The 26,830-nt window shown below is 39.3% G+C and overlaps 1 protein-coding gene across 3 annotated transcripts in view; it reads right to left on the bottom strand.

Moving 5' to 3' along the window:
* Positions 1-26,830, bottom strand: part of LOC135702720 (alpha-protein kinase 1-like) — a 365,060-nt gene that overhangs the window by 110,468 nt on the left and 227,762 nt on the right. For 2 of the 3 annotated variants that reach the window (XM_065223767.1, XM_065223768.1), the window contains 4 exons: positions 16,970-17,153; positions 16,823-16,880; positions 16,288-16,448; positions 15,594-16,206 (listed from right to left, as the gene is read on the bottom strand). In XM_065223767.1, coding sequence (XP_065079839.1) covers positions 15,594-16,206; positions 16,288-16,448; positions 16,823-16,880; positions 16,970-17,153 — 1,016 coding nt within the window. Of the gene's footprint in view, positions 1-15,593; positions 16,207-16,287; positions 16,449-16,822; positions 16,881-16,951; positions 17,154-26,830 lie in introns of all 3 variants that reach the window. The other variant, XM_065223766.1, reaches the window with a different exon arrangement.

Raw genomic sequence — 26,830 nt, forward strand, 5'->3', positions numbered from 1 at the left:
GAGCGATAGGTATGGCGAAGAATTGTGAAAGCAAGAGAAGCAAGCATATAGATATCAAGCACCACTTCATCCGGGACCACATTGCGAATGGACGTGTAGCGGTGAAGTATATCAGTACCGAAAAACAGCTGGCGGATTTGTTCACCAAACCGGTGGACGCGGTGCGCATGGAGAAGCTGTGCCAAGGCTTTGGAATGGCCGATTGAAAGGGGGTGTTGGCGTAGTAGGCAATCAGCCGTCGCTTTCCCCTGTTACGTTATTGGTAAGTCCTCCCTGGCAACGACCCGTTACCTGTTTGTGAAAATTAATAACTGTTCATTCCACAATCGCACTTCGTGTAGTACAGACGTTTAAATAAACTTTTCTCCGTTTTTTCCTGTTAAACCGTATACTTTGTTTGGAGTCTCCCGTTTGTCCCTTCAAGATTTTTTTTTAAATTATCTTTAATATTTTTTTAAATTCTTTGAGACTTCCAGGTATTTTAAGGAAACAAAAAAAAACTCCTAAAGATTCCCGGTTTTCCAGATTTTTTAAGTTAGTAGACACCGTGACTAATACCTTGGTTTTGGTTATTAACTTTCTATTGAATCTTTCGCTTTAAAAGTTCATATCGTACATAAGTGTTTATGAGATAATAATTGAATAAGTCTAAAATATCAAACATTTATTTGATGCGCCTTCTCTTAGGTCACTTTTTAGTCACTATTTTACAAATATAACTCACTATTTGGTCACTTACTTATTCAACATGGTCACTAAAACCACTATTTCTGACAGCAGTGCCGAATTGTATTAATAGGGGCGTAAAATCTGCATCAAAAAGCATAAACGTAGGTACCCTCCGGTATGCTCAGTTTCTGCGATTGATGTGTTTTCCCTAATACATATTTCATTTCCGCATCCCTATCATCTCCAAGATCATCGATGAAAAAAATCCTCAGCACTGTTCTAAACTGGCTTCCAAGCTTCCAACCCATCAACCACAAAGGACTGATAAAATAGTTAACTAAAGAGTTCAAGTAAGAGCTTGTATCTAAGACATATCGTCCAGGACACCGACCGAGCTCCTCAAAAACAAACTCTCAAATTGCTTCCGAATATCAACCTATCGAACTTTTTTACTGATAACGAGTAGAGAAATCAATTTTCATATATTTACTATACTTTTGCTGTGACATCAAAAGTACCTTTCGTAATCCTACGTCAAATCTACGGTCGTGTCTTGGATACAACCTCTTACTTTTATTTATTATAAAATAAATATATGATCTACTTACTATTTTCATACGTCAGTATATAGCTTTCAATCTCTAGTTTACTTGAAAAATATTACATTGTGAATAAATTGTATTATTTTATGGTAAACGCGTCCTCCATTAAAAGGAAAACTGTTCCAGTAGTTGTGGTAGTTGCTAAATTTGGTTCCTATAGTAGTGGAATGCATTGGTTTCTTATTGGTTCCACTATTAATACAGCAACTATAGGTGGAAAAGAGTCAAAATATTAAGGAAAATTAATTGTTTTCCGTAATTTTTGGGCAAATTTCGGGATTGAAATATGCAAATCTGCTTTATTTAAGGAGAGCTACCGATGAAAAATAAAATCATCTAGTTTTCCATCAATATTTCGGCATAACCCCCCTACCGCAACTATAGGTACACCACTATTACTGGAACACATACCATAACAGGCTTGTTCTTGTTCTTGAATTTTCATGCTGTTCAGTCTGAATAATGGTTGTTGTTTTTTTTTTCATTTACCAGGGGCACTTGGATTATGTCCAAGTGTAGCCATTGCGACTTTTGACGCTCAAAATGACCAGCAATAAACATATACTTGAAATTGCATGAGATTTGATGTGGTTGTATTTTACGACAGAAACTGACCACTTTCCCGGTGGCATTTATGGCCCAGGTTGGCAAGTTAGCCAAATAAAAGTGTTTTGTCTTATGTTTTTGACATTTGGCGTGTTCGGTTAACTTTGCTGCTTAAATAGCTCCTTCTTTAAGTCGTTTTTAAAATCAGGATGGTGTTCAGATTAATTGTTATTCGAAAACTAACTTTCATATATTTGAAAATAGAGACACATGATCTTCAACAAAATGGTGGCTACTTTGTCCAAGGAACTTTTGACGTAAACTACGTCTTACGGAAAGGTACAGGGGGTGAATCGAAAATATAAAAATGCGACCGTCACGAAAAAGTGTTGAGTTTTTATCGCTTATAGCTTTGTCATTTAAATTGAAATCCAAATACACCAATCGATAGGAAATAAATCTAAAAATCTTTTGAGTGGAATATTTTTCTAATTTTGCATAAAAAACTTTTGAAAAATGTACAAAGAAAAAGTAATATATTCATAAAAAAAAAAAACATTTTTCCTATCCCTGAACCTGTAAAGTTATAAAACAGCACTGCTGTTGCGTTCATCCTAGCATAAATGTTCGGGATGCACTGGGTCAACCTTGATTACTGTTCGTCATGTTAATTTGAACTTCTGTGCAAAGTTTCAGCAAAATCGGTTATGATTTAGAGGAGCTTCAAGTTAATTTTACGCCTACCAGCTTTGTGACCAAAGGTTGACTATTCAAAGTGATTTTATTGAAGTTTGACTTAGTTTCATGCTGGAAGATATCTCAAAAAGTGAAGAATATTAAAGAATTTTTTCTACGATTTTTCCACCCATCTGATATAAAAATGTGTAGTCTATGGCATAATGTTCTAAAAATTTCGTTCACACATAGTTTTCGTGTAGATTCCATAGATTGAGAGATAAAAATAAGAAAAGAGGCCGTTATAGCTAAAATTCACAAGACAACAGACCCAATAAAAGTTTCAATTAGATTGACAGAACATTGCTTTTCAATGACGACCGATGACTGTTTCATTGATAGATGTTTTTTTTAGAAATATGAATCCTCAGTAGACGTGGTTGTTTATCAAAGGCAAGTGTCATTGCGAATCATTTTATTAGTCACTAGAAATAACCCAGGGTGCTTGGTTATCCATTTGTATGTCTATTTTCACACCTACTCGATAGCAGTCCCGTGGTTTCACAAAATCGCCATTTCAAATTCTGAAAAGTGACAAGTTTCAATACAAGTATATCGGTTAAGGGTCATGGGAGGCGGTCTGGTTTCTTCACCATTTTATTGCATTTTCTTGTACTTTCAATTGCTCAAAGAATGGCCTGCTCGTTTTTGCCCGTCTAGAAGTTATTGGTATTGAAAGTTGGGTAATTTTCGACCAAAAAATGTAAATAACTTTTCATATATTAATGATAGCAATTTGCAGTCTTGTGAAAAGATATGTAATTTGATATTTCTAACATCTTTGTACAACATGCCAAACATGTAGAAATATTGTAGAAAAAGTTACAGATACAAAACTGATTTTAACGATGTCTCCACAAAAAAAAAAACCTGCACCACTGTGCAGCGCTGCGGCGAGTAGTTCACAAATAAGATACACAATGAAGTGATACGTCTGTTTATCTGTGGTGTTGAGTTCAAAGAAAATTTTGAACATAATTTCAAAGGAATCTAATTGTCAAAAAGTTTTAAAGGAATTTTAAGAAGGATTCCGGCAAACATACTTTTGCATATACAAACTTCTATACTAATCTTCTAAAGAAGTTCCCCCTGGATGCTTCTGTGAGAATCATTAGAAGTTTCTGGTAGTAGCTAATAATAGAAGATTATTTTAGAAGCTTATTCTGGACTCTTACCCGACAATATACTGAGTTTTTAAACTTATTAATATGCTTATTGGTGATATGTAACAATTACAAGATATCACACCACTTTACCATAATTCAGGATAAGAATTGAGCAGTTATTGTCTTAAATTTTATACGCTTCGCGCTTTTTTTAAATACATACTTCATTGCTTAAAAAGATCCTTCTTTAAAAGTAGGGTGGTTCTAAAATTGATTGATATTCATAATCCAACTTTACTATTTTTTTAAATTAGAGTCAAGTTGATTTTATGCTAATTAGAATAAACAATATATTTCTACCTGTGATTCTACCTACCGTTTTCATTTATGATCAATTTTTCAAAATTGACTCAAGGTGCAATCGTCTGATGTTTCGGTTCGATTGGAACTATTTTTTATAACTACTAATGTTGGCTTCAAATGTTTTTTTTAACCGTATAAATACAAACTTCTTTGGCAGTTTACTTCGAACAGTTTATTGTATTTAATATACATTTACTGGTCCGAAGACTTTTAATATTTGACCAGCTTTACAATATTGGACATACGCATTAGTCCCTCTTCCAATCTTTCGGTAGTTTTCTGTACCCCAGATCTCAACTATCAATTGGTGCATACATGTAGCCAACTTATCCGGGCTCATTTTAATAAGTTCCGCTCCGATACCATCCTTATCAGCTGCATTGTCGTTCATAAACAGATATATACCATTCTAGATACTGTGTAGGGATAGTAAGCAAATAGATCTATGCCTACTCGTATACATATTAAAGGAGTGAGCGGTTTTGATCGATATCCTAAGATGTTGAACCTAAATATATGGAATAAAATTATCCCCACCGTGCGAGTGCATGGAGTGAAAATATGACTGAATATCATGCATCAATCAGGCTGAATCTTAGGTAAGTCGCTGCAAGTAACTTTTTCACCTTCACTCTTTTATGGCGTCTCCAATATGATCAACCTAGATGGATGTGGAATTATCTCTGCCGAGGGATCAAATAAACTGAAGATTCAATCGTACTAGTATTTTGCGTCTCGAAGCCAAAGTGGAATTCCAATAAAAGCCAAAGCCAAAGTGGAATTCCAATAAAATTAGATACCTTGACTGTTTAATTTCTAGCTGGACAAAACCTTTAATGAGCTTCCCACAGCAAGTGGCACGACTTTACGAGGGAAGTAAATAAACCTGATCTGTCCTGTTATTTACGTACAAGAGAAGAAGAAGATGAAGGTGAGTGCGACTTGCGCTTCGTTCAAGGTTAACCGAATTTAATTCAAATAAAACATCCGACACAAACAAAGCCCTTGCCAAAGTGGAATTTACCGTCACTTGAATTGTGTTCGTCTATTTTAGGTTCGAAATTTCAAAATAAAAAGCGAGAAAATGATACCGCTCGTAAGCCGATATGTTTTACCATTAGCGCGCCAATTACAAACTTTTGGACCAAACAAAACCACCTATTCATGGAGAAAACTGAGCTCACCCAGCAAATGGAGTTTTCCGCGTCTCTGAGCTCCCATCAACCAGGTGGGGCAATGGAGCAGCCCGAGAGCCACCACGCAAGTACAGTAGCCCCTCCGTATATGCGGTGGGTGGTCCCGTTCACCCATCGTTGTTTCGCGGCTGCCCTTTAACCAATTACGCTGATTTTTCGTATGTGTAAACTAATGTCGTTTTCGTTTTTGCGGTGTAGCACCGGTGTAGTGTAAGTAGGAATAAGCGCGAGTCTTTGACAGCTCAACACCATTTGTTTGTAAACAAAGGTGCATCCTTTATCTACACCCTAAAATATTTCGGTGTACGGCAGTGTAGCACCGGTGTAGCTACACCGCAAAAACGAAAACGATATAATCTATCTACAGAAAATTGGCTCAATTAGTTGAAGCACAGCCGAGAAATAGCGGTGAGTGGACGGTACCACCCAACGCATATATCGAGGAATTACTGTATAGGAAACCAGCGTCTTGTTGTAGAGGTATTTATGTTCATTTATTTTGATATTAACACACAATATCATTATTACGACCCCCAATAACGCATCGTCTGGCGTCTTTGGTTAGCGCACGTAAAAACGCTCCAGCCGCACTCGTGGAGGCGGAGAGGGAGAGAGGAAGATGGCCCCATTTTGTGGTAATTTAATTTACCATTAGGCCCAAGCCGTTTCGGGCCATGAAAGTACCTACACAACGAGGAAAATGGCTTTTAAATACCTTCAAAATGGCAGAATGAAATTCTATGATTCCATGCACCTGACGAGCAGTCATGCATACCGACTTATCCGAAATGGAGAACGAAATAATTTACTTCAAACAAAAAGCTGGCGGTCACGTAGTCGTCGACAGGTATAGGTAAGTACGAGGTAGTTACCAACACACAATTATGATTATTATCTCGTAAATTCCTTGGCTATCAGATCTCGCATGGTGGCTCGTTAGCCGAAGTATTAGCAGCAGTAGCAGCAGCAGCAGCGTGAGCGTTTGCGTTCGCAGCTTTAGCAAATTGGCGGTGGAATTTGAATTTGGCGGATGATCACGGATTATGAATACAAAGTACCCTACTGTTGAAAGTGAAACTGTACGTATTCGCAAAATTGATCCGTTCGGGAGCGTTAATTCCGTGCGGTTGCTTCACTTTGGGAACGTTTCATGTATTGGATTAGCTAGAAATAATTAGGCCGGAACAAATGAATATTTTTACTTTTGTCACACCACTTTCGAATCTGGTGAGAGGGGATTAAAAAATAATTAAATTTGAACTAAGAAGTTAAAACCAATCATTAAAATACATACCAACCCTTTGCATAATTTTTTACGCTGTCAAAAATCTGAATTTTATTTGTGATTTAATCATTTTTTCAGGTAAATTTGCATTTTATATTACTCAAAGCAGCAACTAGTAAGCAATCTTGTTTACAATGATGGGCTCTTGTATACAATATTTGCAACTTTTCGTGAAATTTCTCAGAACTTTACACGATGTATGATGTAAACTTATTTGATATGTGACGCTCCATTTATGTACATTATGTTGAACAGAAATTTACGCTACTTTTTCGAACTGGTAGCATGGTGTTCAAATGCAAAAAATCAGTAACAAATAAAATTTTCCTAATGTTAAAATTGGCTGGTAACTTTAGGCTCCAAAGCTGTAACAAATATACGAAATCTCTAAATTCAGATGTTTTAAAATATTCTGAGGGCTGGCCATAAACTCTTCCGACAAGTAAAATCTTCCAATTCTTTATTTTAAATCTCTATGAACCTTGATATAACCACAACCCCCCCCCCCCCGCCCCCCTCCACGCGTTTTTCTCGAAACGGTGTAAAGAAATTCTGGTGAGGAAATACATTTTTATGCCAGTTTCAAGGTAATTAAAAGAAGAGTTACAAGAGAACTTGGAAGAGTATTCCAAACAAAATCAGAGGAGAATTTTATGGATTTTTTTTGTCATATATTGGAAGATAATGTTGACCAGCACATCTCTCTATCATTCAGGAGATTTCCAAGAAAATTCTGAGCAAGATTTCAGGACCATTCTGAGGAGAATGCCATGTCAACTCTAAGGTACTTGCTGGTTTACATAGGCCCAGAATTATGGAGATTTTGTGTGACAATAATAGAAAGTATACAGAGAACTGTAGGTTCAATAAGAAAAATTGGAAGAGAATTCTCAGTATCCACACATTTTCTCTCCATTGTGTAAAAAGCTGACTATGTCTTTGAAATTCAATGGATAGCGTCCTCGGCAAAGTTGCTTTCGATAATATTTTCCAGAAATTTTCTGGATATATCAACTCTTCATATGTGACAAGGTGTAAAATAATAAAGAGCTGAATGGGAACTTACGTAAAATGCTTTTCAATTTAATTTTTAAGATTAATTTATTTAAGAATTCTAGATAGAGCTGAAATTAGGGCCTAACAGCTTTTGTAAACAATGACTTCTATCGATGATTCTTAGAAATTCAAGGCTCACTCACGCAAACCAACATCCTCATTAGGTGGCGAAAGACTTCCCCTATCCGATGGATATGTCGGTCTGCGTGGGCGTGCCTTGAGTTCCTAGAAATCATCGATAGAAGTCATTGTTTACAAAAGCTGTTTCGCCCTAATTCCAGCTCTATCTAGAATTATTTTTTTAAGAATCAATGTTTTAAGAATAAATTTTTAAAGATTTATTTTTTCAGAAAAGTTGGTTTGAATAAATAGTTCTTCAACTTTGTCAAACATTGTTTTGGACTATCTGAATTTGTAAATAGAAAATACGGTGGGCCCCATGGTTTTTATGTTCAAAATGTTATTTTTTCTTATTTGAGATAGGCCAGGGTTGTAGAACTATTTATTTGAAGCCACTTTACAGGGTGCGTGACGAATTTTTGCAGTAAATTTCAAATAGGAATTTCTCATGCTTGCGGATCATGATTTAGATATATTTGGCAGCACTGAATTGCTAATACTGTGAGGTGTAAGATGTAAACAAACAGTGTTGAGTAAACGTAAAGATGTCGAAACAAAAGAGCAATCGGTCAGCCGCTGTCGCTTTGTTGCGCGCCGGAGTAAGCGTAATAGAAATAATTTGGTGGATAAATGTGTCTGAAAGAACAGTGTAGAATATAAAAAAAGGCCTGGGAAAGTGATAAAATGGAGAACCTGCTCATACTGCTAATAAAACACAGAAATTGCTTGCGGAAAATATTTCGGAATTTTGGGAGAAATAAATTTGGCCCACAAGCAGTCCCGATATCAATCCGTTGGATTATTTTGTACGGGGCATCGTCGAACGGAATACCAATAGAAACCCTAACACCACACTTAAGTCCCTAAAAGCTAAAATCAAGGTAGTGATGACATCTATGGATTAAAACATTATCAAACATGCATATGGCAGTTTCCGGAAGCGTCTAGCTACAGTCGTCGAAAGGGAAGGCGATTTTTTTCAATAAAATTAGTAACAACTTCCATATTTTGCGAAAGAAAATAAATCACATAACATTCATTGCTAGAATAGCAACTGGTGTCATTTTTCTCAAATATGTCATTTACTGCAAAAATTCGTCACGCACCCTGTACTGCAAAAATATTTTTTTATCTCTTTCGGTTCACGTTTTTTACAAATGGATGCAAGCAGCTTAGGGTGACACTTGCATAATCCGATTTTTTTTAAATATCTTTTTTATACATTGATTTCTCGCAAATTATTTATTGTAAACACTTTTTGAGCTTTTGATGACGCACATTTTAACTGAAAGAACTTAGGTTCTAATGAAAAGTTATAAACGAATTTTGTAATAAAAAATACGTCCTTTTCAAAAGTTAATGAAATGTAGTACACTAATTTCTTTTAAAATGCAATCATTTACGTAAAAATCTATTAACTCCTTTTTGAGACATCAATATTTGAAAATATTTTTTTTTTCAGCTTAAATCAATTATAACTTTCCAACAGAAAAAGAGAGGACCTTAGTTGCTTTAATAAAAATGTGCGAAATCAATAGTTTTAAAAGTTTCTGGAACAAACCACTGCCATTAAATCAATGTTATCTAACTAATCTAAGTAATCTTTTAAAAAATCAGTCTAAAACGAGAACCATTAGAGATATAAAATACATTTCTTGAGCAAACTTGCTTTCAGTAAACTGTTCTACAACATTGTAGAATATTGCAACGGTGTATCTCAAATAACTAAAAAGTTGAACTCACTAACCAATAAATATATGAAAGCTATATCAAAGACACCATGTAGCACAAACGATAATTTGGCTCTGTAAAGTTTATTCGATTAAGCCTGTACAAATAAATTAATTTGCAAAAAAAAATAAAAACACCATGTACCTTATTAAATCAAATGGTTTAAGCGCAAGCATTTTTGTCTTCCTAGATACAGCATTGGGATCATTGTTCATGCTCAGTTGTCCGGAATTGGAACAGGAGATGTTACGGATGTTTTTAAGCTATGTAAAATGTGCAATTTTTCTGAAGTTCATAATTGTGGGATGTTTTTTGAAAATCTGGATTGTTTTGACTACTCACTAGAGGGTGAAAGGTAATTCCTGTCAGTAAAGTATATGGTCATAAAAATGAAAAGGTGATGTGAAATTTAATTTTCAGTGTATTTCCTGTTTCTTGTATTTATAACATTTGTCTTAACGTAGTCCAATTCAAATCTTTCTCCCTTTCCTTTAATTACGAGCCGCATCCGTTTTTGAAAATAATTACAGCTGGCACGCACGATATCTTGCAGCATGTCGTCCCATATATTCACCAAACGTTGCTTAAAAGATTCCACGGTTAGTCCTTTGGTATTCCCTAGTTCACCTTATATGTAGTCCCATGCAAAGAAGTCGAGAGGATTCAAATCGGGTAAGGAGCCAGGCCACTCTTTCGACGAAATGAAATCCGGGAAATTGGCCTCATTGGGACGGTGCAGAATCTTGTTGGAAGCAGTATGGTGCATTCTTATAATATTTTTGGACGAAGGGAAGCAAGTGGTTCTTCCAAACATTATCGATGTAATATTTACTGTTGATTTTAACACCAGGTTCAATGAACAGCAATTGAACTTTCAATGTTTTGGAGAAACATCCCCAAACCATCACCCTGGAAACATTCTGGAACCTTTGAACCGCCAGTTTGTCACGAGGAATATCAGCAAGATATGCAGCATTATACCCGATCATTTTGTTGGTGGGAGGCCCAGGGCTGAAAATCTCCTAAATAAAGACATAAAAAAAAATGTAGGTTGTGGTGATCCTGTCGCAGGAACATTTTCTCATCCGAAAACAGAATTTCACAATCACCGTGCCGTTTGAGCAGTTTCCGACATCTTTTGACTCTACACACTACTAAAAAGTCATGTAAATTTCGGTTCCTTGAGACTGACACATGTAAGCGGCCCTTTTGACATAACAAGAATCAGTTGAAAGAAACTAGAAAATCAATTCAATCAAACGTTCTCTTCGTCGAATAGTTGATGTTTCGGTTTGAGAACATTTAATTTTACATGAAATGTTTGTTTACGTTCTATGATTTACATCCAATATGGATTACGTCTCGTGTAAAAGTAGTTATTTCTTAGTGTGTAGCTATCTTTTGCTTTCCGGTCAAACCATGCACCCGCTGTTTTTTTGTAAGCATTCAATCCGGGATCATCTTTCAAAATACTCCTGATCGTTGGCTGCGACATTCCGAGTTCTTTGGCCATCTTACGCCCAGGCTTACAAGAATTCCGCCGAATTCGCTCTCTCACTCGTTTGATAACTTCCGGAGTCCTGACACTGCGTTTTCGGCCTGGTCTGGGAGAGATTTTCCACGAACCGGTTTCCTTGTACCGTTTAATGGTGTGAAAGATGAATCTTTCGTTTATTCCGAGTGGTTTCAGCGTCTTCAAAATAGAACACGGTATATGATGCTTCAAAAACAGGCTTATCACGAGTTCCCTTTTCGCGTCCATGATTATGACGAGTATCAAAAGAAAGAAAATTCAAAACAAACTTGCATGCCGTGTTGATATTTTAACATACTCTAAAAGAAAAAATATGCAGACATGTATGTGATTAACCCATTTGATACTACAATTGCTTAAAAAACACTGACAGGAATTACCTTTCACCCTGTATATTTACACTTTTAAGAAGCTTTCCACCGGTCAAAGATCGTAAATCGGCCCATAGACAACCGAGATATGCCAATTTCCGTGAAATTTGTTTTGGGAAAGTGGTCAGTAGAGTAAACGCACCTATAGTGGAGGTACGTTTCAATATGGACTTGTTGCTCTTGTGGATTTTTCAAGGCGATGATAAAGAAAGAATTTTGAAAGCCACCAGCTGCCTTATTTACTCTGTGGTTTCGGATACCTTTGGGGATAGTGGCAACAATTTGAATAGTACCAATAATTAACCACATTTGGACATGTTCCGGAAACTCCTCAGAGAAGTGGTCCAATCTTTAATAGTACCAAAGACCGGTCACGCGACACATTCCAAGCATCATTGCAAGTTTTATCGAGGTTTTAAAACATTCTTTAAATTCAATTCATAGTCATAGTCATAGCACTTGGAATTGAAACGTAAATGATGTGCATAATATCTATGAAACTGTTCCGTTACTAAGGGCAATATATCAGTGTTTTTTGATCTGGTAGATCATTTAATCTCTCCAGGATAATTTGGAGAGCCTTAAGCATCTTATAAACATCAAAATAAATTATAAGTGATGCGTAGCACGCAATGAACATGTTTGGGCAGCTGTCGTCACTGAGGGAATCGTACAGGTCTTGGTTGATCTAGTAGATCAAATAGTCTGAACTCCAGGACAATTTGGAGATCGTAGAACATCTTATACACATAGAATTGAAATGCAAATGATGTGAATAATCTCAATGAACTTGATTGGAGTTATTTCGTTACTAAACGTCTTGTATCAGTCATGGTTGATCTGGAAGATCATTTGATCTGAACTCAAGCATTATTTGGAGAACCTTGAGCATCTTATGTACATCAAAATATAACATCAGTGATGTGCAAAAACTCTATGAACATTTGGGTAGCTGTCGTCACTGAGAACATCACTCAGGCCTTGGTTGATCCAGTAGATCAGACAGTCTGAACTCCTGGACAAATTGGAGAACTTCGATTATTGCATCATCTCGAATTTTCCAATTGGGTTTAATTAACATGTCAGTGCATGATCCGTTGCAGAACTTCAGAAGGTTTTTGGAGATCTAGGCCTTTGAGTTTGGGTATAAACTCGTGCTTTCATATTTTTCCTGTATAGTTGACACCCACAGAATGCTGAAGAAAGTAATGAGCTATTTATAATTTTTGATTTTATGCAGGTCATATATGACCACGTGGGCTCGAAACGGTTAAGTAAGTTTCGTACCATTACTTTTTATGCAATGGGACAACCCGTTTGGCACACGCACACATAATGCTTGGGCCATGGAGTGGGGAAGTAGGTGTTCCAATGCAAGAGGGCACAGTCTGCTGGAAGCTCTGGCAAAACTGGAAATAGTTGAGAAGCTGAAAGTCATCGTGGAAGGACTTTTCCCGAAGCACGACTCAACGACCTGGCCACCTACACCGTATGGAGAAGGAGAGGGAGATAACATCGAAGTCACCAACGAGGAACTCGTAGCAGTGGCGAAAGGATTGAAGGTGAAGAAAGCTCCCGGTCCGGATGAAATCCCCAACGTAGTGTCGAAAGTGGCGATCCAGGCGTCCCTGGACATGTTCAGGATGGTGCTGCAGAAATGTCTGGACGAGTGTTGCTGCCGAAACCAGGAAAACCACCGGGGGATCCAGCATCGTATAGGCCTATATGCCTGCTGGATACACTCGGAAAACTCTTGGAGAGGATCATCCTAAACAGGCTGACGAAATGCACGGAGAGTGAGCACGGATTGTCGGAGAGGCAGTTCGGATTCCGGAAGGGGAAATCGAGGTGGATGCAATTCAGACAGTGGTCGAGAGAGCCAAAAGGGCGTCCAAACAGAAGCGGAGAGGAGATCAATATTGCGCCGTGATAACTATCGACGTCAATAATGCGTTCAACAGCGTCCGCTGGTAGGCCATCGCCGAAGCGCTGCATAGAATGAGAGTCCCTGATTACCTGTGCAGGATCCTGAGTTATTTCCAGAACCAGGTTCTGGTCTACGAGACAGACATCGGCCAGAGATCGATTAGGATCACAGCGGGAGTTCCACAAGGCTCCATCCTTGGTCCAACGCTCTGGAACGGGATGTACAACGGCGTGCTAACGCTGAAGCTGCCCAAAGGTGTTGAGGTCGTTGGCTTTACGGACGACGTCGTCTTGACGGTAACAGGCGAGACGCTGGAAGAGGTTGAAGTGTTGTTGTGTTGTTGCGATCAACATGATGCAAGGAGCGAAGCTGTAGATAGCCCACCACAAAACGGAAGTGTTATTGGTCCGTAACTGTAAAGTGGTACAGCGGACAGAAATCACCATCGGAGAGCACGCCATAGCCTCAAAGCGTGTGTTAAAATACCTGGGAGTGATCATCGATGACCGGCTAAACTTCAACAGCCACGTCGAATATGCCTGTGAGAAGGCTTCGAAGGCCATCAACGCGATAGCATGCCGAAAAACGCTGGTCCCAGCAGTAGCAAGAGACGTCTTCTGACCAGTGTGTCGACTTCGATACTGAGGTATGGAGCTCCAGCCTGGGTTCCAGCGCTGGAAACGAAGCAGAACCAAATAAAACTGAGCAGTACGTTTCGGCTCATGGCCATGCGAGTCGTGAGTGCGTACAGAACCATCTCGTCGGAAGCAGTCTGCGTTATCTCCGGTATGATCCCTATCGGCATCACCCTGGCGGAAGACAGCGAGTGCTTCAGGCGGGAAGAGTACGGAAAGTTGTGAGAGTGGAGTCATTTACTAAGTGGCAACAGGAGTGAAACACGACGGAGAACGGTAGATAGACACATAGACTAATACCGATTCTTTCGACCTGGGTGAACAGAAAACAGAGAAGTCAACTTCCACCTAACGCAGTTCCTGTCTGGCCACGGCTGCTTCAGGAAATACCTGCATCGGTTTGGACACGCAGCGTCACCCCTCTGTCCGGAGTGTGGCAACATCGATGAAACGCCGGAGCATGTGGTCTTCGGCTGTCCAAGGTTCGAGGCAGTGCGAAGGGAGATGCCCGTCCTTAACGTGGAGAATGTCGTCGTTGAAATGTGTCGAGAGGAGAGCACTTAGAATGCCATCAGCAGGGCAGTCACGCAGATTATGTCGGAGCTGCAACGTTAATGGAGAGAAGAGCACCGATCTAGCAACGCCAGCTAGCGCTGAGAGTACGACAAGTGCATTAGCACAGCCACCCCCCGAAGTAGTCGCTTCACTGTGGTCCAGGAGGGATTCAGCCAGAGGCAGAGTAAGGAATGGGTTTTAGTGGAGCTGCACTAGGCATAATTTGTATACATCCCAAGGACTTAAGTTTTCTTTAATTGATTATGATTCAAGTTGAAAAGAAATAGAGGTTTTGGGCCTACGGGAGAAGAGGTAGTAAAATTATTTTCACTCCCGCGGGTCTTCCCCTCAATCAATAAAAAAAAAAATGATAAAACACAACATAATTCCTTCCTTTTGATTAACTACGGGTGTGATAACGATGGCGAGTTCACTATGTTATATCTTCATTTTATTTCAGCAACCTTATCTTTCAGCAGACGCTCTGGACAGCAATTTCAACATTTATAAAAAATCTACATTTGCCAGCAACAGTGACTGGCTAGGGCTTACTTTTCCTACTAACATAATTCATAAATTCCCGAGACATTTATGAGGGGTCGTAAAGTTCTCTGCATCTCTCTTAAGCAAATGTTTGACTAACAACTGGCCACGAATCCTTCACTGTTGGAGCGGGATATGTCTTTATCTGGGAGATGGTAATTATTTCCTACTTACTATCTGTCCAGTAATAGATATCCGTCTTGCTCTTAATAGTTTTGAATTCGTACCACCTACAACATTGTGCAACTTGTTCGATGCTTATGCTAATGCGTTAATTGATGCCGCTTATTATCAATGAAGTATAAAATCTATTAACAAATAATCGATTGATTGGGAAAATTGGAAATGCCTATCAAAACCTATACCCCACAATCCTAAAAGTGAAATTCTTTCATAAATCGGTAGAAGTTCCCTACGAAATTGCTTCATTTCTTGACCACAGCAACGGATCCATTGGTCTTTCTATAACCACTCATTTTAACAGCCGCAAATAAATCAGGGTCATTTGATGTAAAGAATTATCTCTTTCAAAAGGATCAAACATTGGTCCAAATTTACCCAAACCCGATAATATTCGTTAACGATGGGTAGATCAATACGTTTGCCAACTATCACTCACCTGTAAGGGATGCCTCAGAATATCATTGTAGTACGGATGTGGTGGTATCGATTGCTGTTGGAATGGTTGCATTGGTCCCATCGTCGACGCACCGCCCATAATCTGGGCCTGCTGGAGCTGCTGTTGGTGAGCTTGCAGCTGTTGTTGCTGCTGCTGTTGGTAGTACGACAGCTGCAAACACTGCACCGGCGTTGGAAGGGTTCGCCCGGAACTGGGACGTAGCTGTGTTGTCGTTTGGGTAGGCTGTATCACCCCGTAGTTCTGGTGGATGATGGTTTGCGACAGAAGCTGCCGACCATCCAGACTGACCGGAATACCACCCACGCTGACGGCGTTCCCGCTTCCGACCACCCGCTTGGGGCTGTTTATGTTCATGTTGATGTTGAAGTTTTGGTGTATGATTTGTTGTTGCTGTTGCTGTTGTTGTTGCGGCAGCAGCTGCATCTGTTGATGCTGTTGTTGTTGGAGTTGTTGTTGTTGTTGGTGCTGCTGCTGCTGTTGCTGTTGTTGGTGATGTTGCAGGATCAGCTGATGTTGCTGTTTGAGCAGCTGCTGCTGGGAGAGTAACTCTGCACTGAGCGGCTGCTGGAAAGCTGGCCTCAGTGGAGGCTGTCTGCAATATCAATTCTAACATTACTTTCAATGTGCTGTCGAACGGAATTTAGGCGAGTGGATTGGATATCGGATTGCCTACCTTAGTGGTACCTGTCGCACCGGAGATCCCTGAAGTGATCGACTGGTGGAAGAACACATTGATGTCGTTAGGCTGGCCGATTCCCAGTGCTGCACCAGGGCGTTCATCCGGGCTTCCTCCAACGCCTGTTCAGTTTCGCTGCTCGAATCGTAATCAGGCCCCTGGTTGGATGTGTGCGAATGCGTGAGAGTGGAGAAAATAAAATTCTGATTTATTGAATTTATCGGAGATGGTGAATATGGAAGGTAGCCAGAGTCAGCTTCACAAGAGTGCGATTCCCGTGGATGCGCATGGCTCTTCAAAACAAAAACAGTTTGGCATCCCTATCCACACAGGGACCTCAAACTAAGGCCGTGCAAAAATTGGGGAAATCAAATTCCGATAAGCCCGAGAGATGGAAAATCGATCGAAAGCAACCAATTCAATTTGCAAATCGAATTTCCCAAAAAAAAAAACACGTTTCTGGTTTCATCTTTTCGCATCAAACCCGAAATGCCTCGTCATGCCACACACGTGTAAAGTGAACGTTGATTACCTCTTCGATTTTTTGATCCAACATTCGGAAAAAGTTCTGCTGACTGGAGGAAATTTCCCTGCCACAAGAAAAAGAAACAGGAAAAAATACAGTCATAAATGTCATGATTCCGAAACATCACCGCCGCACGGGAGTGGGGAAACATACTGGCTTTGAAGTAGCGAGCCGTTCTTTCGCAGTATCGATACAATCTCGCCGTTGGGGGGCTCCGGTGAACCGTCGTCCCGGAGGGATCCGTCTTCGTCCAGTTTCTCCTTTTCGCCGTTGATTTCGCGGTCCCGCTCGTCTCGCCCGTTGTGTCCATCTTCCTCGTCCGCGTCGGCGTCTTCTACTGTGAAGAAAGAGAGAAAGTTTGGTAATTAGATTGTGCCAGTGAGGATGGTGTTTACAGGAATTATTTTATTGCGTTCGTTACTGCAATCCTCTGGGAGTGGCGAAGCTCATTGCTTTAACGTTAAAGCGATGCGTGCATTTTCAATGGAAATGGTGAGTTTTATAGATAGTGGAGTTTTAAGAGCTATGTTGACGTTTTAAAATAATCTCAATCATGCTCATGTCCATTAGGCTGGGTCAAGTTTGTATGGTGGATCACAACCCCCCTGTCCCCACTCTTTTTTCCTTGATTTGTTTTCAGTCGATCTTGTTTTCCGTACTGATACGTGATCAGAAATTTTATGCCTCAGAAAATCCCGGTGGCGCCGACTGGGATTGAATCCAGGCCCTTTGGGGTGAGAGGCAATCACGTTTACCACTATACTACCCGTGCCCCTATGTGGAACATTTGGTCTAAAGCGAAGACTACAAATCAAGAAGACTGGCAACTGTTCCCTTATCCCATACAAATGACAAACGTCACTGATAACAGCGCCTCTGTTAATCAATGGTGGAACTTTTAAGCACAAGTGTGACTGTGTGTTGTTATTTTTGTTTTACTCTACAAAATTTCACGGCAATTTGTATCCAACTCCAAACCGAAAAACTTGTCATGGTGAATCAAGCAGAGGATTGAAACTCAGATCGATACCTAGTGAAAGTAACTTTTGCTTGTGAACGAGGAACCGAAATTTTTTTTTTCCTGTTGGAAGCCAGTAATTATGAGGAATTGGCAACTTCCATCACCATTGAGTAAACTACCGTCATTCGGTAGCTGCTGGAAATTCAAGGATTCAAAAAGAAGAAAGATCCGGTACCTACATCACGATCCAACGGAAGGCGTAGCAGGATCTAATGTTGAAGAAAATGAAAATGAAAGGTAGAAGGACTACAATCCCAACGTACGTATTGATAAAGAATATATTTCCATTTCGTCAGAACATGAAACCACCGGATAGTGATCCTCTGTATGCTTTAACAATTCTTGGAATCGACCGACCCCTTCCAGAGAAAATGATAACAACAGTGACATTCAAATGGTCAGCGAGTACTGTGCAAAGTTGCCGAGCATCATAACTTAACCCCCCCCCCCTCCTCCCCCCACACACTGTGTTAATGTGCCAAAGCCGTGTGAAACGGGCATGCATTTTACTAATGCACCATACGAATGCCCATAAATGCAGCACTCAAGGGCTTAGGAAAAGTGGAAGACACTTCTGAGATAGCAAATTCATGATCGAGGATGGTTCTACCATGGTAAAAAGGTAAATTAATCATTAAACAATGACGATGTTCCTTAATAAGCAAAAAAAATCTCCCTAAAATAGATCGGGTTGCTCCTTAAATGATTGATCAAAATACGTTAAAAATCATAAAATGCTCAGTAAATATTTAAAGTACGCTCCCTAAAATAGAGAAAACTGTACATTAAGCATTTGAAAATGCTCCTTAGTATGTACCGCTTTGCACCATTTTGAAGTGTAATTGTACCATATATCATCGGAAAAGCTGGTGTAGAAAGGTTAATAAGTACCATGAAATCAGCTGAAATGTTCAGTAAATCATTGTGTGCATTTGTGCATTTTTACTGAACATTTCAGCTGACTTCATGGTACTTATTAACCTTTCTACACCAGCTTTTCCGATGATATATGGTACAATTACACTTCAAAATGGTGCAAAGCGGTGCATACTAAGGAGCATTTTCAAATGCTTAATGGACAGTTTTCTCCATATTAGGGAGCGTACTTTAAATATTTACTAAGCATTTTAAGATTTTTAACGTATTTTGATCAATCATTTAAGGAGCAACCCGATCTATTTTAGGGAGATTTTTTTACCTATTAAGGATAATTTCATCTGTTGTATTGAGCAAAAGTCGGGCTGCCGTTCTACCATCATTGTGAATGGCATCATTACAAAATTTTTAATATTCATCATAAATTTACTTACGCATCTGTTCAATTTCGGTTGGAATTTTTTTCGTTTTCATCATAAATCAAAGAAAGAAACGTTTCACTTTTTACGACAATCATAACAAAACCAATAATTGACAGCTATTTATGAATGCACTCGTGAATTAACAAACACCATCCTACACAAGTTCCACTTTTGCTCAGAGGAGGTGTTGCCATTACTGTTTACTGATTTTTGAGCAATAACGACTTGGGCGTTAACAGGTCAAGAGGCCATTTCGATCTGTTTGAGACCATTTCAACCATTCTAGTGTTGTATGGTGATTTTTGTTTTTTTTAGTAATGATTTCGTTTAAAGGCATTTTTAACATTTTTGAATCTTTTTTGGTATTTTAGAGGTAATTTGTGCGTTTTACATCAAGTTTACTTATTTTAAGGCACTTTAAGCGTTGTAAAATACATTTCGGTGTTGTGTAAGCCATTTCTTTTAACTTATCGGACTTTTTTCAAGTCATGAATAACGTTCGACTATGAAAAGGAAGCTATCAAGCTATCAAGTGTTATAAGACGTTTTCTAGATGAAAAAACAATGTACAAAATTATTCCTGTATATTGTACACAGCTTCAGGGTAAGCTAGAACACAGAATTAATGTTAATGGAAATTAAACAATTTTTGATATGATGTCCATTGGAAAAGTAAAGTCTCGAACGCGCAAAAATGGGTCAACTTCAAATTGGTGTATTTATGTTAAAATGCATAAAAAACCTAAAAAGCTGCATTCGGAAGTTGAGTGTATATACAATGGTTGCTATGATGAGTTTTCACCGTCTGCTCTCCAATTTTCAAAATGTCGTCCAAGCAAGAGGAGCAGCGTGTCAAAATTTTGCTCGCGCAGCAAGAGAATCCGACGTTCTCACACGCCAAGTTGGCAAAATTGTTGGATGTGGTCAAATCGACCGTGACAAACGTTTTAAAATTGTTCGGGGAGCGTCTGTCGACCACCAGGTAGCCTGGAAGCGGCGACACTTGAAATCCGGACGTGGCAGCGACGACGAAGAAGGTGGCCGTGAAGTATAAGCGGAATCCTAACCTCTCCATCCGGGACGTCGCTGGCAAGCTCAATGTCCCTCATACTACTGTGCAGCGGGCCAAGAAACGAGTCGAGTTGTCAACGTTTAAGAAGGTGAAGGTGGCGAACCGAGATTACAAACAAAACACGTCGGCAAAGCAGCGGTCCCGAAAGCTGTATACGAATCTGCTCACAAAGTTCGACTGTGTCGTCATGGACGACGAAACTTATGTGAAGGCGGATTTCAAGCAGCTTCCGGGACAGGAGTTTTATACCGCATCAAGAAAGGGAAGGTGACTGAAATTTTCAAAATCATCAAACTATCGAAGTTACGGGAACCATCAATCAAGATATTTACGACCAGGGGTGCCTGGTTAAGCGGCTGCTACCATTCCTAAAGCAACATAATAGACCTGTGCTGTTCTGGCCGGACTTGGCGAGCTGCCACTATGGGAAAAAGGCAATCGAGTGGTACGATGCGAACAACGTGGTTGTGGTACCCAAAGACCACAACCCCCCCAACAGCCCAGAACTCCACCCTATCGAACGGTATTGGGCCTTGGTCAAATGGAATCTCAAAAAAACTAATAAATCCATGGAAAACGAGCAGCAGTTTTAATGTAACTGGCGTTCGGCAGCGAATAAGGTCGATGAGATCACTGAGACCACAAATTCAATGAAAGGGGTTAAGCGGAAGTCACGGATTTGGCAAACCAAAAGAATAAACGAACATTTTGTCCTTTATATATATGACTTGAACTACAAAAAGAAAAATAAGAAGATTTTTGTCATAGCGCTGTTGCTAAATTGTTCGAACTTGTTGTTATGGAACCGTTACTCGCTCACTGTAAGCCGTTTATTAGTATCGACCAGCATGGTTTCATCGCTGGTCGCTCCACTGCCACTAACTTGCTGTGCCTTACTTCCTACATCTCTAACAGTATGTCGGATCGTGCGCAGACGGATGTCATTTATACTGACTTATCTGCTGCCTTCGATAAATTGAATCACCGCATATCAATCGCTAAACAGGACAGGCTTGGTATCCACAGCTGCCTTTTGCAATGGTTTCAGTCGTACCTCACCGATCGCTATCTTACTGTTGTCGTTGGTGATCACCAGTCCCGTACGTTCGCTGCCACATCCGGCATACCTCAGGGTAGTCACCTGGGACCGCTGATTTTCCTGATTTATTTCAACGACGTAAATCTGGTAATTGAGGGACCACGATTATCTTACGTGGATGACCTTAAACTCTACCTCCGAATTTATTCAATTGAAGACTGTTGCTTCCTTCAACGTCAGCTGAATGCTTTTGCTGATTGGTGTATTCTGAATCGTATGGAGGTTAACCCGTCCAAATGCTCGGTTATCTCATTTTCGCGCAAGAAAGAGACTATTATGCTCAAGTATGTTTTGTTAGGCACTGAAATTGAGCGCGTCAGCCAAATTAAGGACCTAGGCGTGATTCTGGATACATAACTCTCTTTCAAGCAGCACATCTCGCACGCCGTCGACAAAGGTTCCAGAATTCTAGGGTTTATCTTCAGGATTGCCAAAGACTTCACGGATATCTACTGCCTTAAATCGTTGTACTGCTCCTTGTCTCGCTCCATATTAGAATACTGCTCGGTTGTCTGGACTCCTCACTACAACAACGGTGTCGAAAGAGTTGAGTCTGTTCAGCGACGGTTCCTGAGATATGCGCTACGTAAACTGCCGTGGACGGATCCCTTCCGATTGCCTAGCTACGAAAATCGTTTGCAACTGATCCATCTGGAGCGCCTGTCGGTCCGAAGAGATACAGCAAGGGCATTGCTAATTGCGGATATTTTGCAAGGACGCATCGATTGCCCTGTCCTCCTTGAGCAAATTGACATCAATGTTCAACCCCTAGCCCTACGGAATAATTCAATGCTGCGCCTGCCCATACAGCGAACTAATTATAGCATGTTCGGTGCAATCGGTGGTTTACAAAGACTCTTCAATAGGGTCTCCGCACTGTTTGATTTTGACCTGACTCGCCAGCTCTTTCGCCGGAGGTTTAGTTCGTTTTTTTCTAGATCAGTTTAGTTTGTTTAGTAATGTTCCTTTTTTTTACGAGATGACTATCTATGTACTTATTGATGTTTTGTTTTAGTACTTTTCATGTTTAGTTTAAGTTACATCGCCTGTTGATGTTCAGTCATATAAATAAATAAATTTTGGACTGAAAGAAACAATTTTTTTTGTCGACCAATTTTTGCGCGTTCCAGTCTTTAATGCATATTGAATTCTAAGAATTATTTTTAATTTTTTATAAACTTTACCAGAAGTACACAATCAAACATCCAAACAAAAATACAACCTATAGTGTAAGTGACCGTATCTCACGTTTATTGAGCTTTCCCGGTTCTTTTATCGTTTTCCCGGGCTTTTCCCGGTTTTCCCGGATACTTTAAAAATTCATGGTTATTTATGTACATGGCGAATGAGAACGACCCCAATTTGAGTTTAGTTCACTCATAATCGTTAAAAGTGCAGCAAATTAGCGATCAGTAAATTTCCCTCATGGTTTCCTGTGGAAAACCTAAAAAATCTGCCGAAAATGTGGAAAACTTTACTCATTCTAGGATTAGTACCAATAGACTGAGTGAATTAAATCTTAACTTTTCTCATATTCGGGAAGTTTGTCCAGGACGAACATGGAAAAACCTGAAAAAACATGAGGCAAATTAACTCGCCGCTGCGTACCTGCACTTTATGTGAATTATGAGTTAACTAAACTTTTGGGTCGTTCTCATTTGCCGTGTAGAAGCTTGCGTAGTTGAAGTATACTATAGTTGTTAACAGTGACATCTCGAAATATAGCATACACTGACACATGTATGGTAAAGCTAGAGTGAGATGTTTCTTATTCTGTGTTGCCTACATCTAGGCGAGTCGTCTCTTAACCTGCGTTTCTTTTTTTGAACATATGATTAAACAGATAAATCTTAATACGATTTTGACTGAAGGAACGACACATCCTCATCCCCATCTTATATATCGTCAAATTTGTAAACATATCCCCATTAATGAAAAATAATCCGGGAGATCTGATTTTTTTGACTCATTCATTCCTTCTCTATTCCTATGCATCCCTATCAATGCTTTTGAGATTTATCCTGAACATCCCTGTTTTTCCTTCTATCTATTCCGATCTATTCTTTTCATCCCGCTCGCATGTCGTCGCTACGCTGCCAAGACTTGTTGAAATAGATTGTATCCTCAGAAGGATCCTCACTCTGGATTTTGGCAAAAATTACTGTTCATTGTATTGATGGAAATCAGCTTAACTCATAAAATAATTAATATGTTTTAAGTATATTTTAAGAAACGCGCTGGGACCCGTTGTTGTCGAAGGCATCTGGACATTACATGTTTCGATTGGGTTTGATTCTAAATTTCATCGAACAAACGCTAAGAGACAGACACAATCTCGCCATAAAGGGTGTTACGATCAATATTGGGTCAAAATTCATGCGTGTAAATTGATTATTTTTTTTTTTTTATTAATTAATATAAATTATTTTTCTTTTTTAGTTCCATTAGTATAGAATACAGAAAAAAAAAAATATTCAGCTAAGCTTCCGGTTGACCGAATCCGAATTGCCGGGCCTTTCGTTTAACTCCTGCCATCAGATTTTGTACAGCCGCAGAACGCCAGTTAAACTGCTTCTCGCTTCCAATAGTTTTTTTTTTTGTATTCTTCAGGTTCCGCTTGACGATGGCCCAATATTTTTTGATTGGGTGGAGCTCTGGATGGTGTACCACTCCATGGTCTTTTTTCCCGTAATGGCAGGATGTCGAATCCGGCCAACACAGCACGGAACAATCGTGTTGATTCAGGAAAGGCAGCACACGAATTTCCACGTAAATTTACTGGTTGACGGTCCCGGTTGCAATGAAAATGTCGCATTTTAAGCCACAGGTACAGCTAGCCTGAGAACTTCGACAGTTTCATATGCTTGAAAATTTTCCCTCCCGGTTGCCGTACACGGATAGAAATCTCCTTATACCTTTTGGCAAATTTCTATTGCTGATTATTCATAAAATGTATAACTCAACTAATAAAAAAAAGTTTATGAAGATCATGTGTTAAATGAAATATATAAGCCGTCACATATAGCTTTTATGCATTCTTATAGGAACTATGTGGTTTGTCTTATGGAATGTATAAGGTTGATGTTTTGTCAAAAATTTATAAGTGAAACATATGAATAAAATAATTGATTTTCGTTTCGTGCATAAAACTCCTGCCCAGGAAGGTTTGCAATGCGCGTGCAAAATGTTGATGCATTGCTCCCCTTGCTTGGACGCCATTTTGATAACTGAGGAGCAGATGTAAAAATCGAAATAAAGGCATCATTCTGCTCTCATAAAGAGATGTTCATGTTTTTTAAATGCTCTATTAAAAGAAATGCGTCAAGTTTAAGACGACACAGTTTTGATCGTAAAACCCTTTATACCGCACTAGGGACAAGACAGTTCATCCTCCGAAAAATAGTATAGTCCATCATTTATCGATTTTTACCGTTTAATTGTTCCATTCTGTTTTCAAATTATAAATGAGTCTTCTAGTCGCACATCTATGAGTACTAACTTGAAGAAAGTTGGCTTGCCTGGCCCTCGACTGAAATAACCACGGCACTCACACTATTACAACGATTTGTACTGGAAATTCAATGCAGCAGTTCAATGTAGTTGTAGTTAGAGATTATATTCGATTATTTTATTTCATTATTGCAACATTGTACATTGTATATTATGCATTAAAACACAATATGCCTCATTAATGTAACATGGCTCGACGACAAACACCTCTACAATTTTCAAATTCAAGCATGAAGGGCCACCCACATTAGATCCGTTTGCGTTGCGTTGACGTAAATTTGACAGTTAGACAATAGATTTAGCTGTCACTTTGCCGCAACGCGTCCGATTTGGATCTAATGTGCGTGGGCCTTGAGGATGACAGACCTAATTTTTAAATCAGACCAATCGCTTTGGGTAGAAATCTTATTTATTATTGCTCTCCCATGTTACTGACTACAATGTATCAATATTTTTAAATCCGTGCCATGTGATTGGGTATTCAGGTTCTTTTTATAACAGTAGCGGTGAAACTGACATACCACTATACCTGTCCACCACCAAACCAAAGATGAATACTAAGATGAAACTGTCGGAAGAAAAACTTTCTATTTTAGTGTCCTCTTTCACGGTCCCTTTCATCCAATGAATACCCCCCGTATTCAAGGTAATTTTGTGATTTGCTGCCCCCTCGGTAGAGATGAAATTTTGCGCTCATTTTTATCAAAACAAACACACCAAAATCAGAGGTGTCCTAGTTTTTAATTACTCGATTAACAACTAATCGATTTTTTTTTGTTCGCTGTGCTGCCATTTTTCCACCAATGAGAGTGCAGCACATGTTTGAAACGATCGGTGATGATCCTCTGGAGAAGTTAATGCTTATATCGGCATGATTTAACCCATTACAAATATTTTAATTTTCGGTTCGTTAATCGATTAATCGATAATTCTAATGAAAATCGGCCATCACTAGATGAATGTGAAACGTCATTTCAAATACATGGACCGTACATAAAAAATGATACAATTTGAAACGGACCGGGGCTCATCACAAATTACGTCCACACGGTAACTGAAATAAACACGACCCTAATAAACAAATACCATAAACGAACTGTATCCCGGATGGGTAAACTAAACCACAAATGGTTTGGATGATACCCCGAACACGTCGTTAAGCTCTCTTTTATGGTTATTTTTATTAGGGGAGTGTTCACCAAACTGCTATTTCGCTTTAATCGACGGTATACTATAGGCCGCCTTGCTGTTAGGATAGAAACTGTATAATCAACCATCTCCGGAATCGGTTCCGGAGCCTCATCACAAGTTGCCGTCGATGTTTATTCAAACTGATGACAGTTGACCTGATTTCACTTGTTGACATAGGACTACTTTGATCACTTTTGAGTAATTATGAGTAACTCAAATTTACTCGATTTAAAAATATTAGCTCGGAGTACAGCTGGCTTGCCCCTACACGGTAACCGCAAAATACCCAATAATGACTACAAAGTAAGCATTTTCGAGGGAGACTGGGACTACCCATTAAATGAGTAAACATATTACCCATTTATGAGTATTTGTTACTCAAAAATGAATACTTACTACTTATTTTTGTAGTTGTAATGACTCATAAATGGGTAAAATTTTACTCATTTAATGGGTAGTCCCAGTTTCCCTCAAAAATGCTTACTTTGTAGTCATTATTGGGTATTTTGCGGTTACCGTGTAGATGCCACATAAGGAGTGTTTCTTGTCAAAAAACGCAGTAGGCTCTACCCGTGAACGGTTGGTTTTGTTTTCGCTTGCGCTGAATTGTACCAAGTCGAAAAACATTAGTTTTCGCGGATAAGATCTATCGCGGTTTAAGAAGCTTATTAGTGATATTGTAATTAACGTGAAAACTCTGTGACAAGAATTTGTTTCGAGTTGCTGGGGTGTTGCGTTGGTCGGTTTTTCTTTTCACTTGTTTTTGGTGCTTTGCCTCCCTCCCAAGAAGAGTTTTAACGGGCGTTTTTTTTTTTCTTTTTTT

This window comes from Ochlerotatus camptorhynchus, unplaced genomic scaffold, assembly GCF_037179485.1.
Source record: "Ochlerotatus camptorhynchus isolate MF236.1 unplaced genomic scaffold, CSIRO-AGI_Acam_v1.1 ptg000196l, whole genome shotgun sequence".
NCBI lineage: Eukaryota > Metazoa > Arthropoda > Insecta > Diptera > Culicidae > Ochlerotatus > Ochlerotatus camptorhynchus.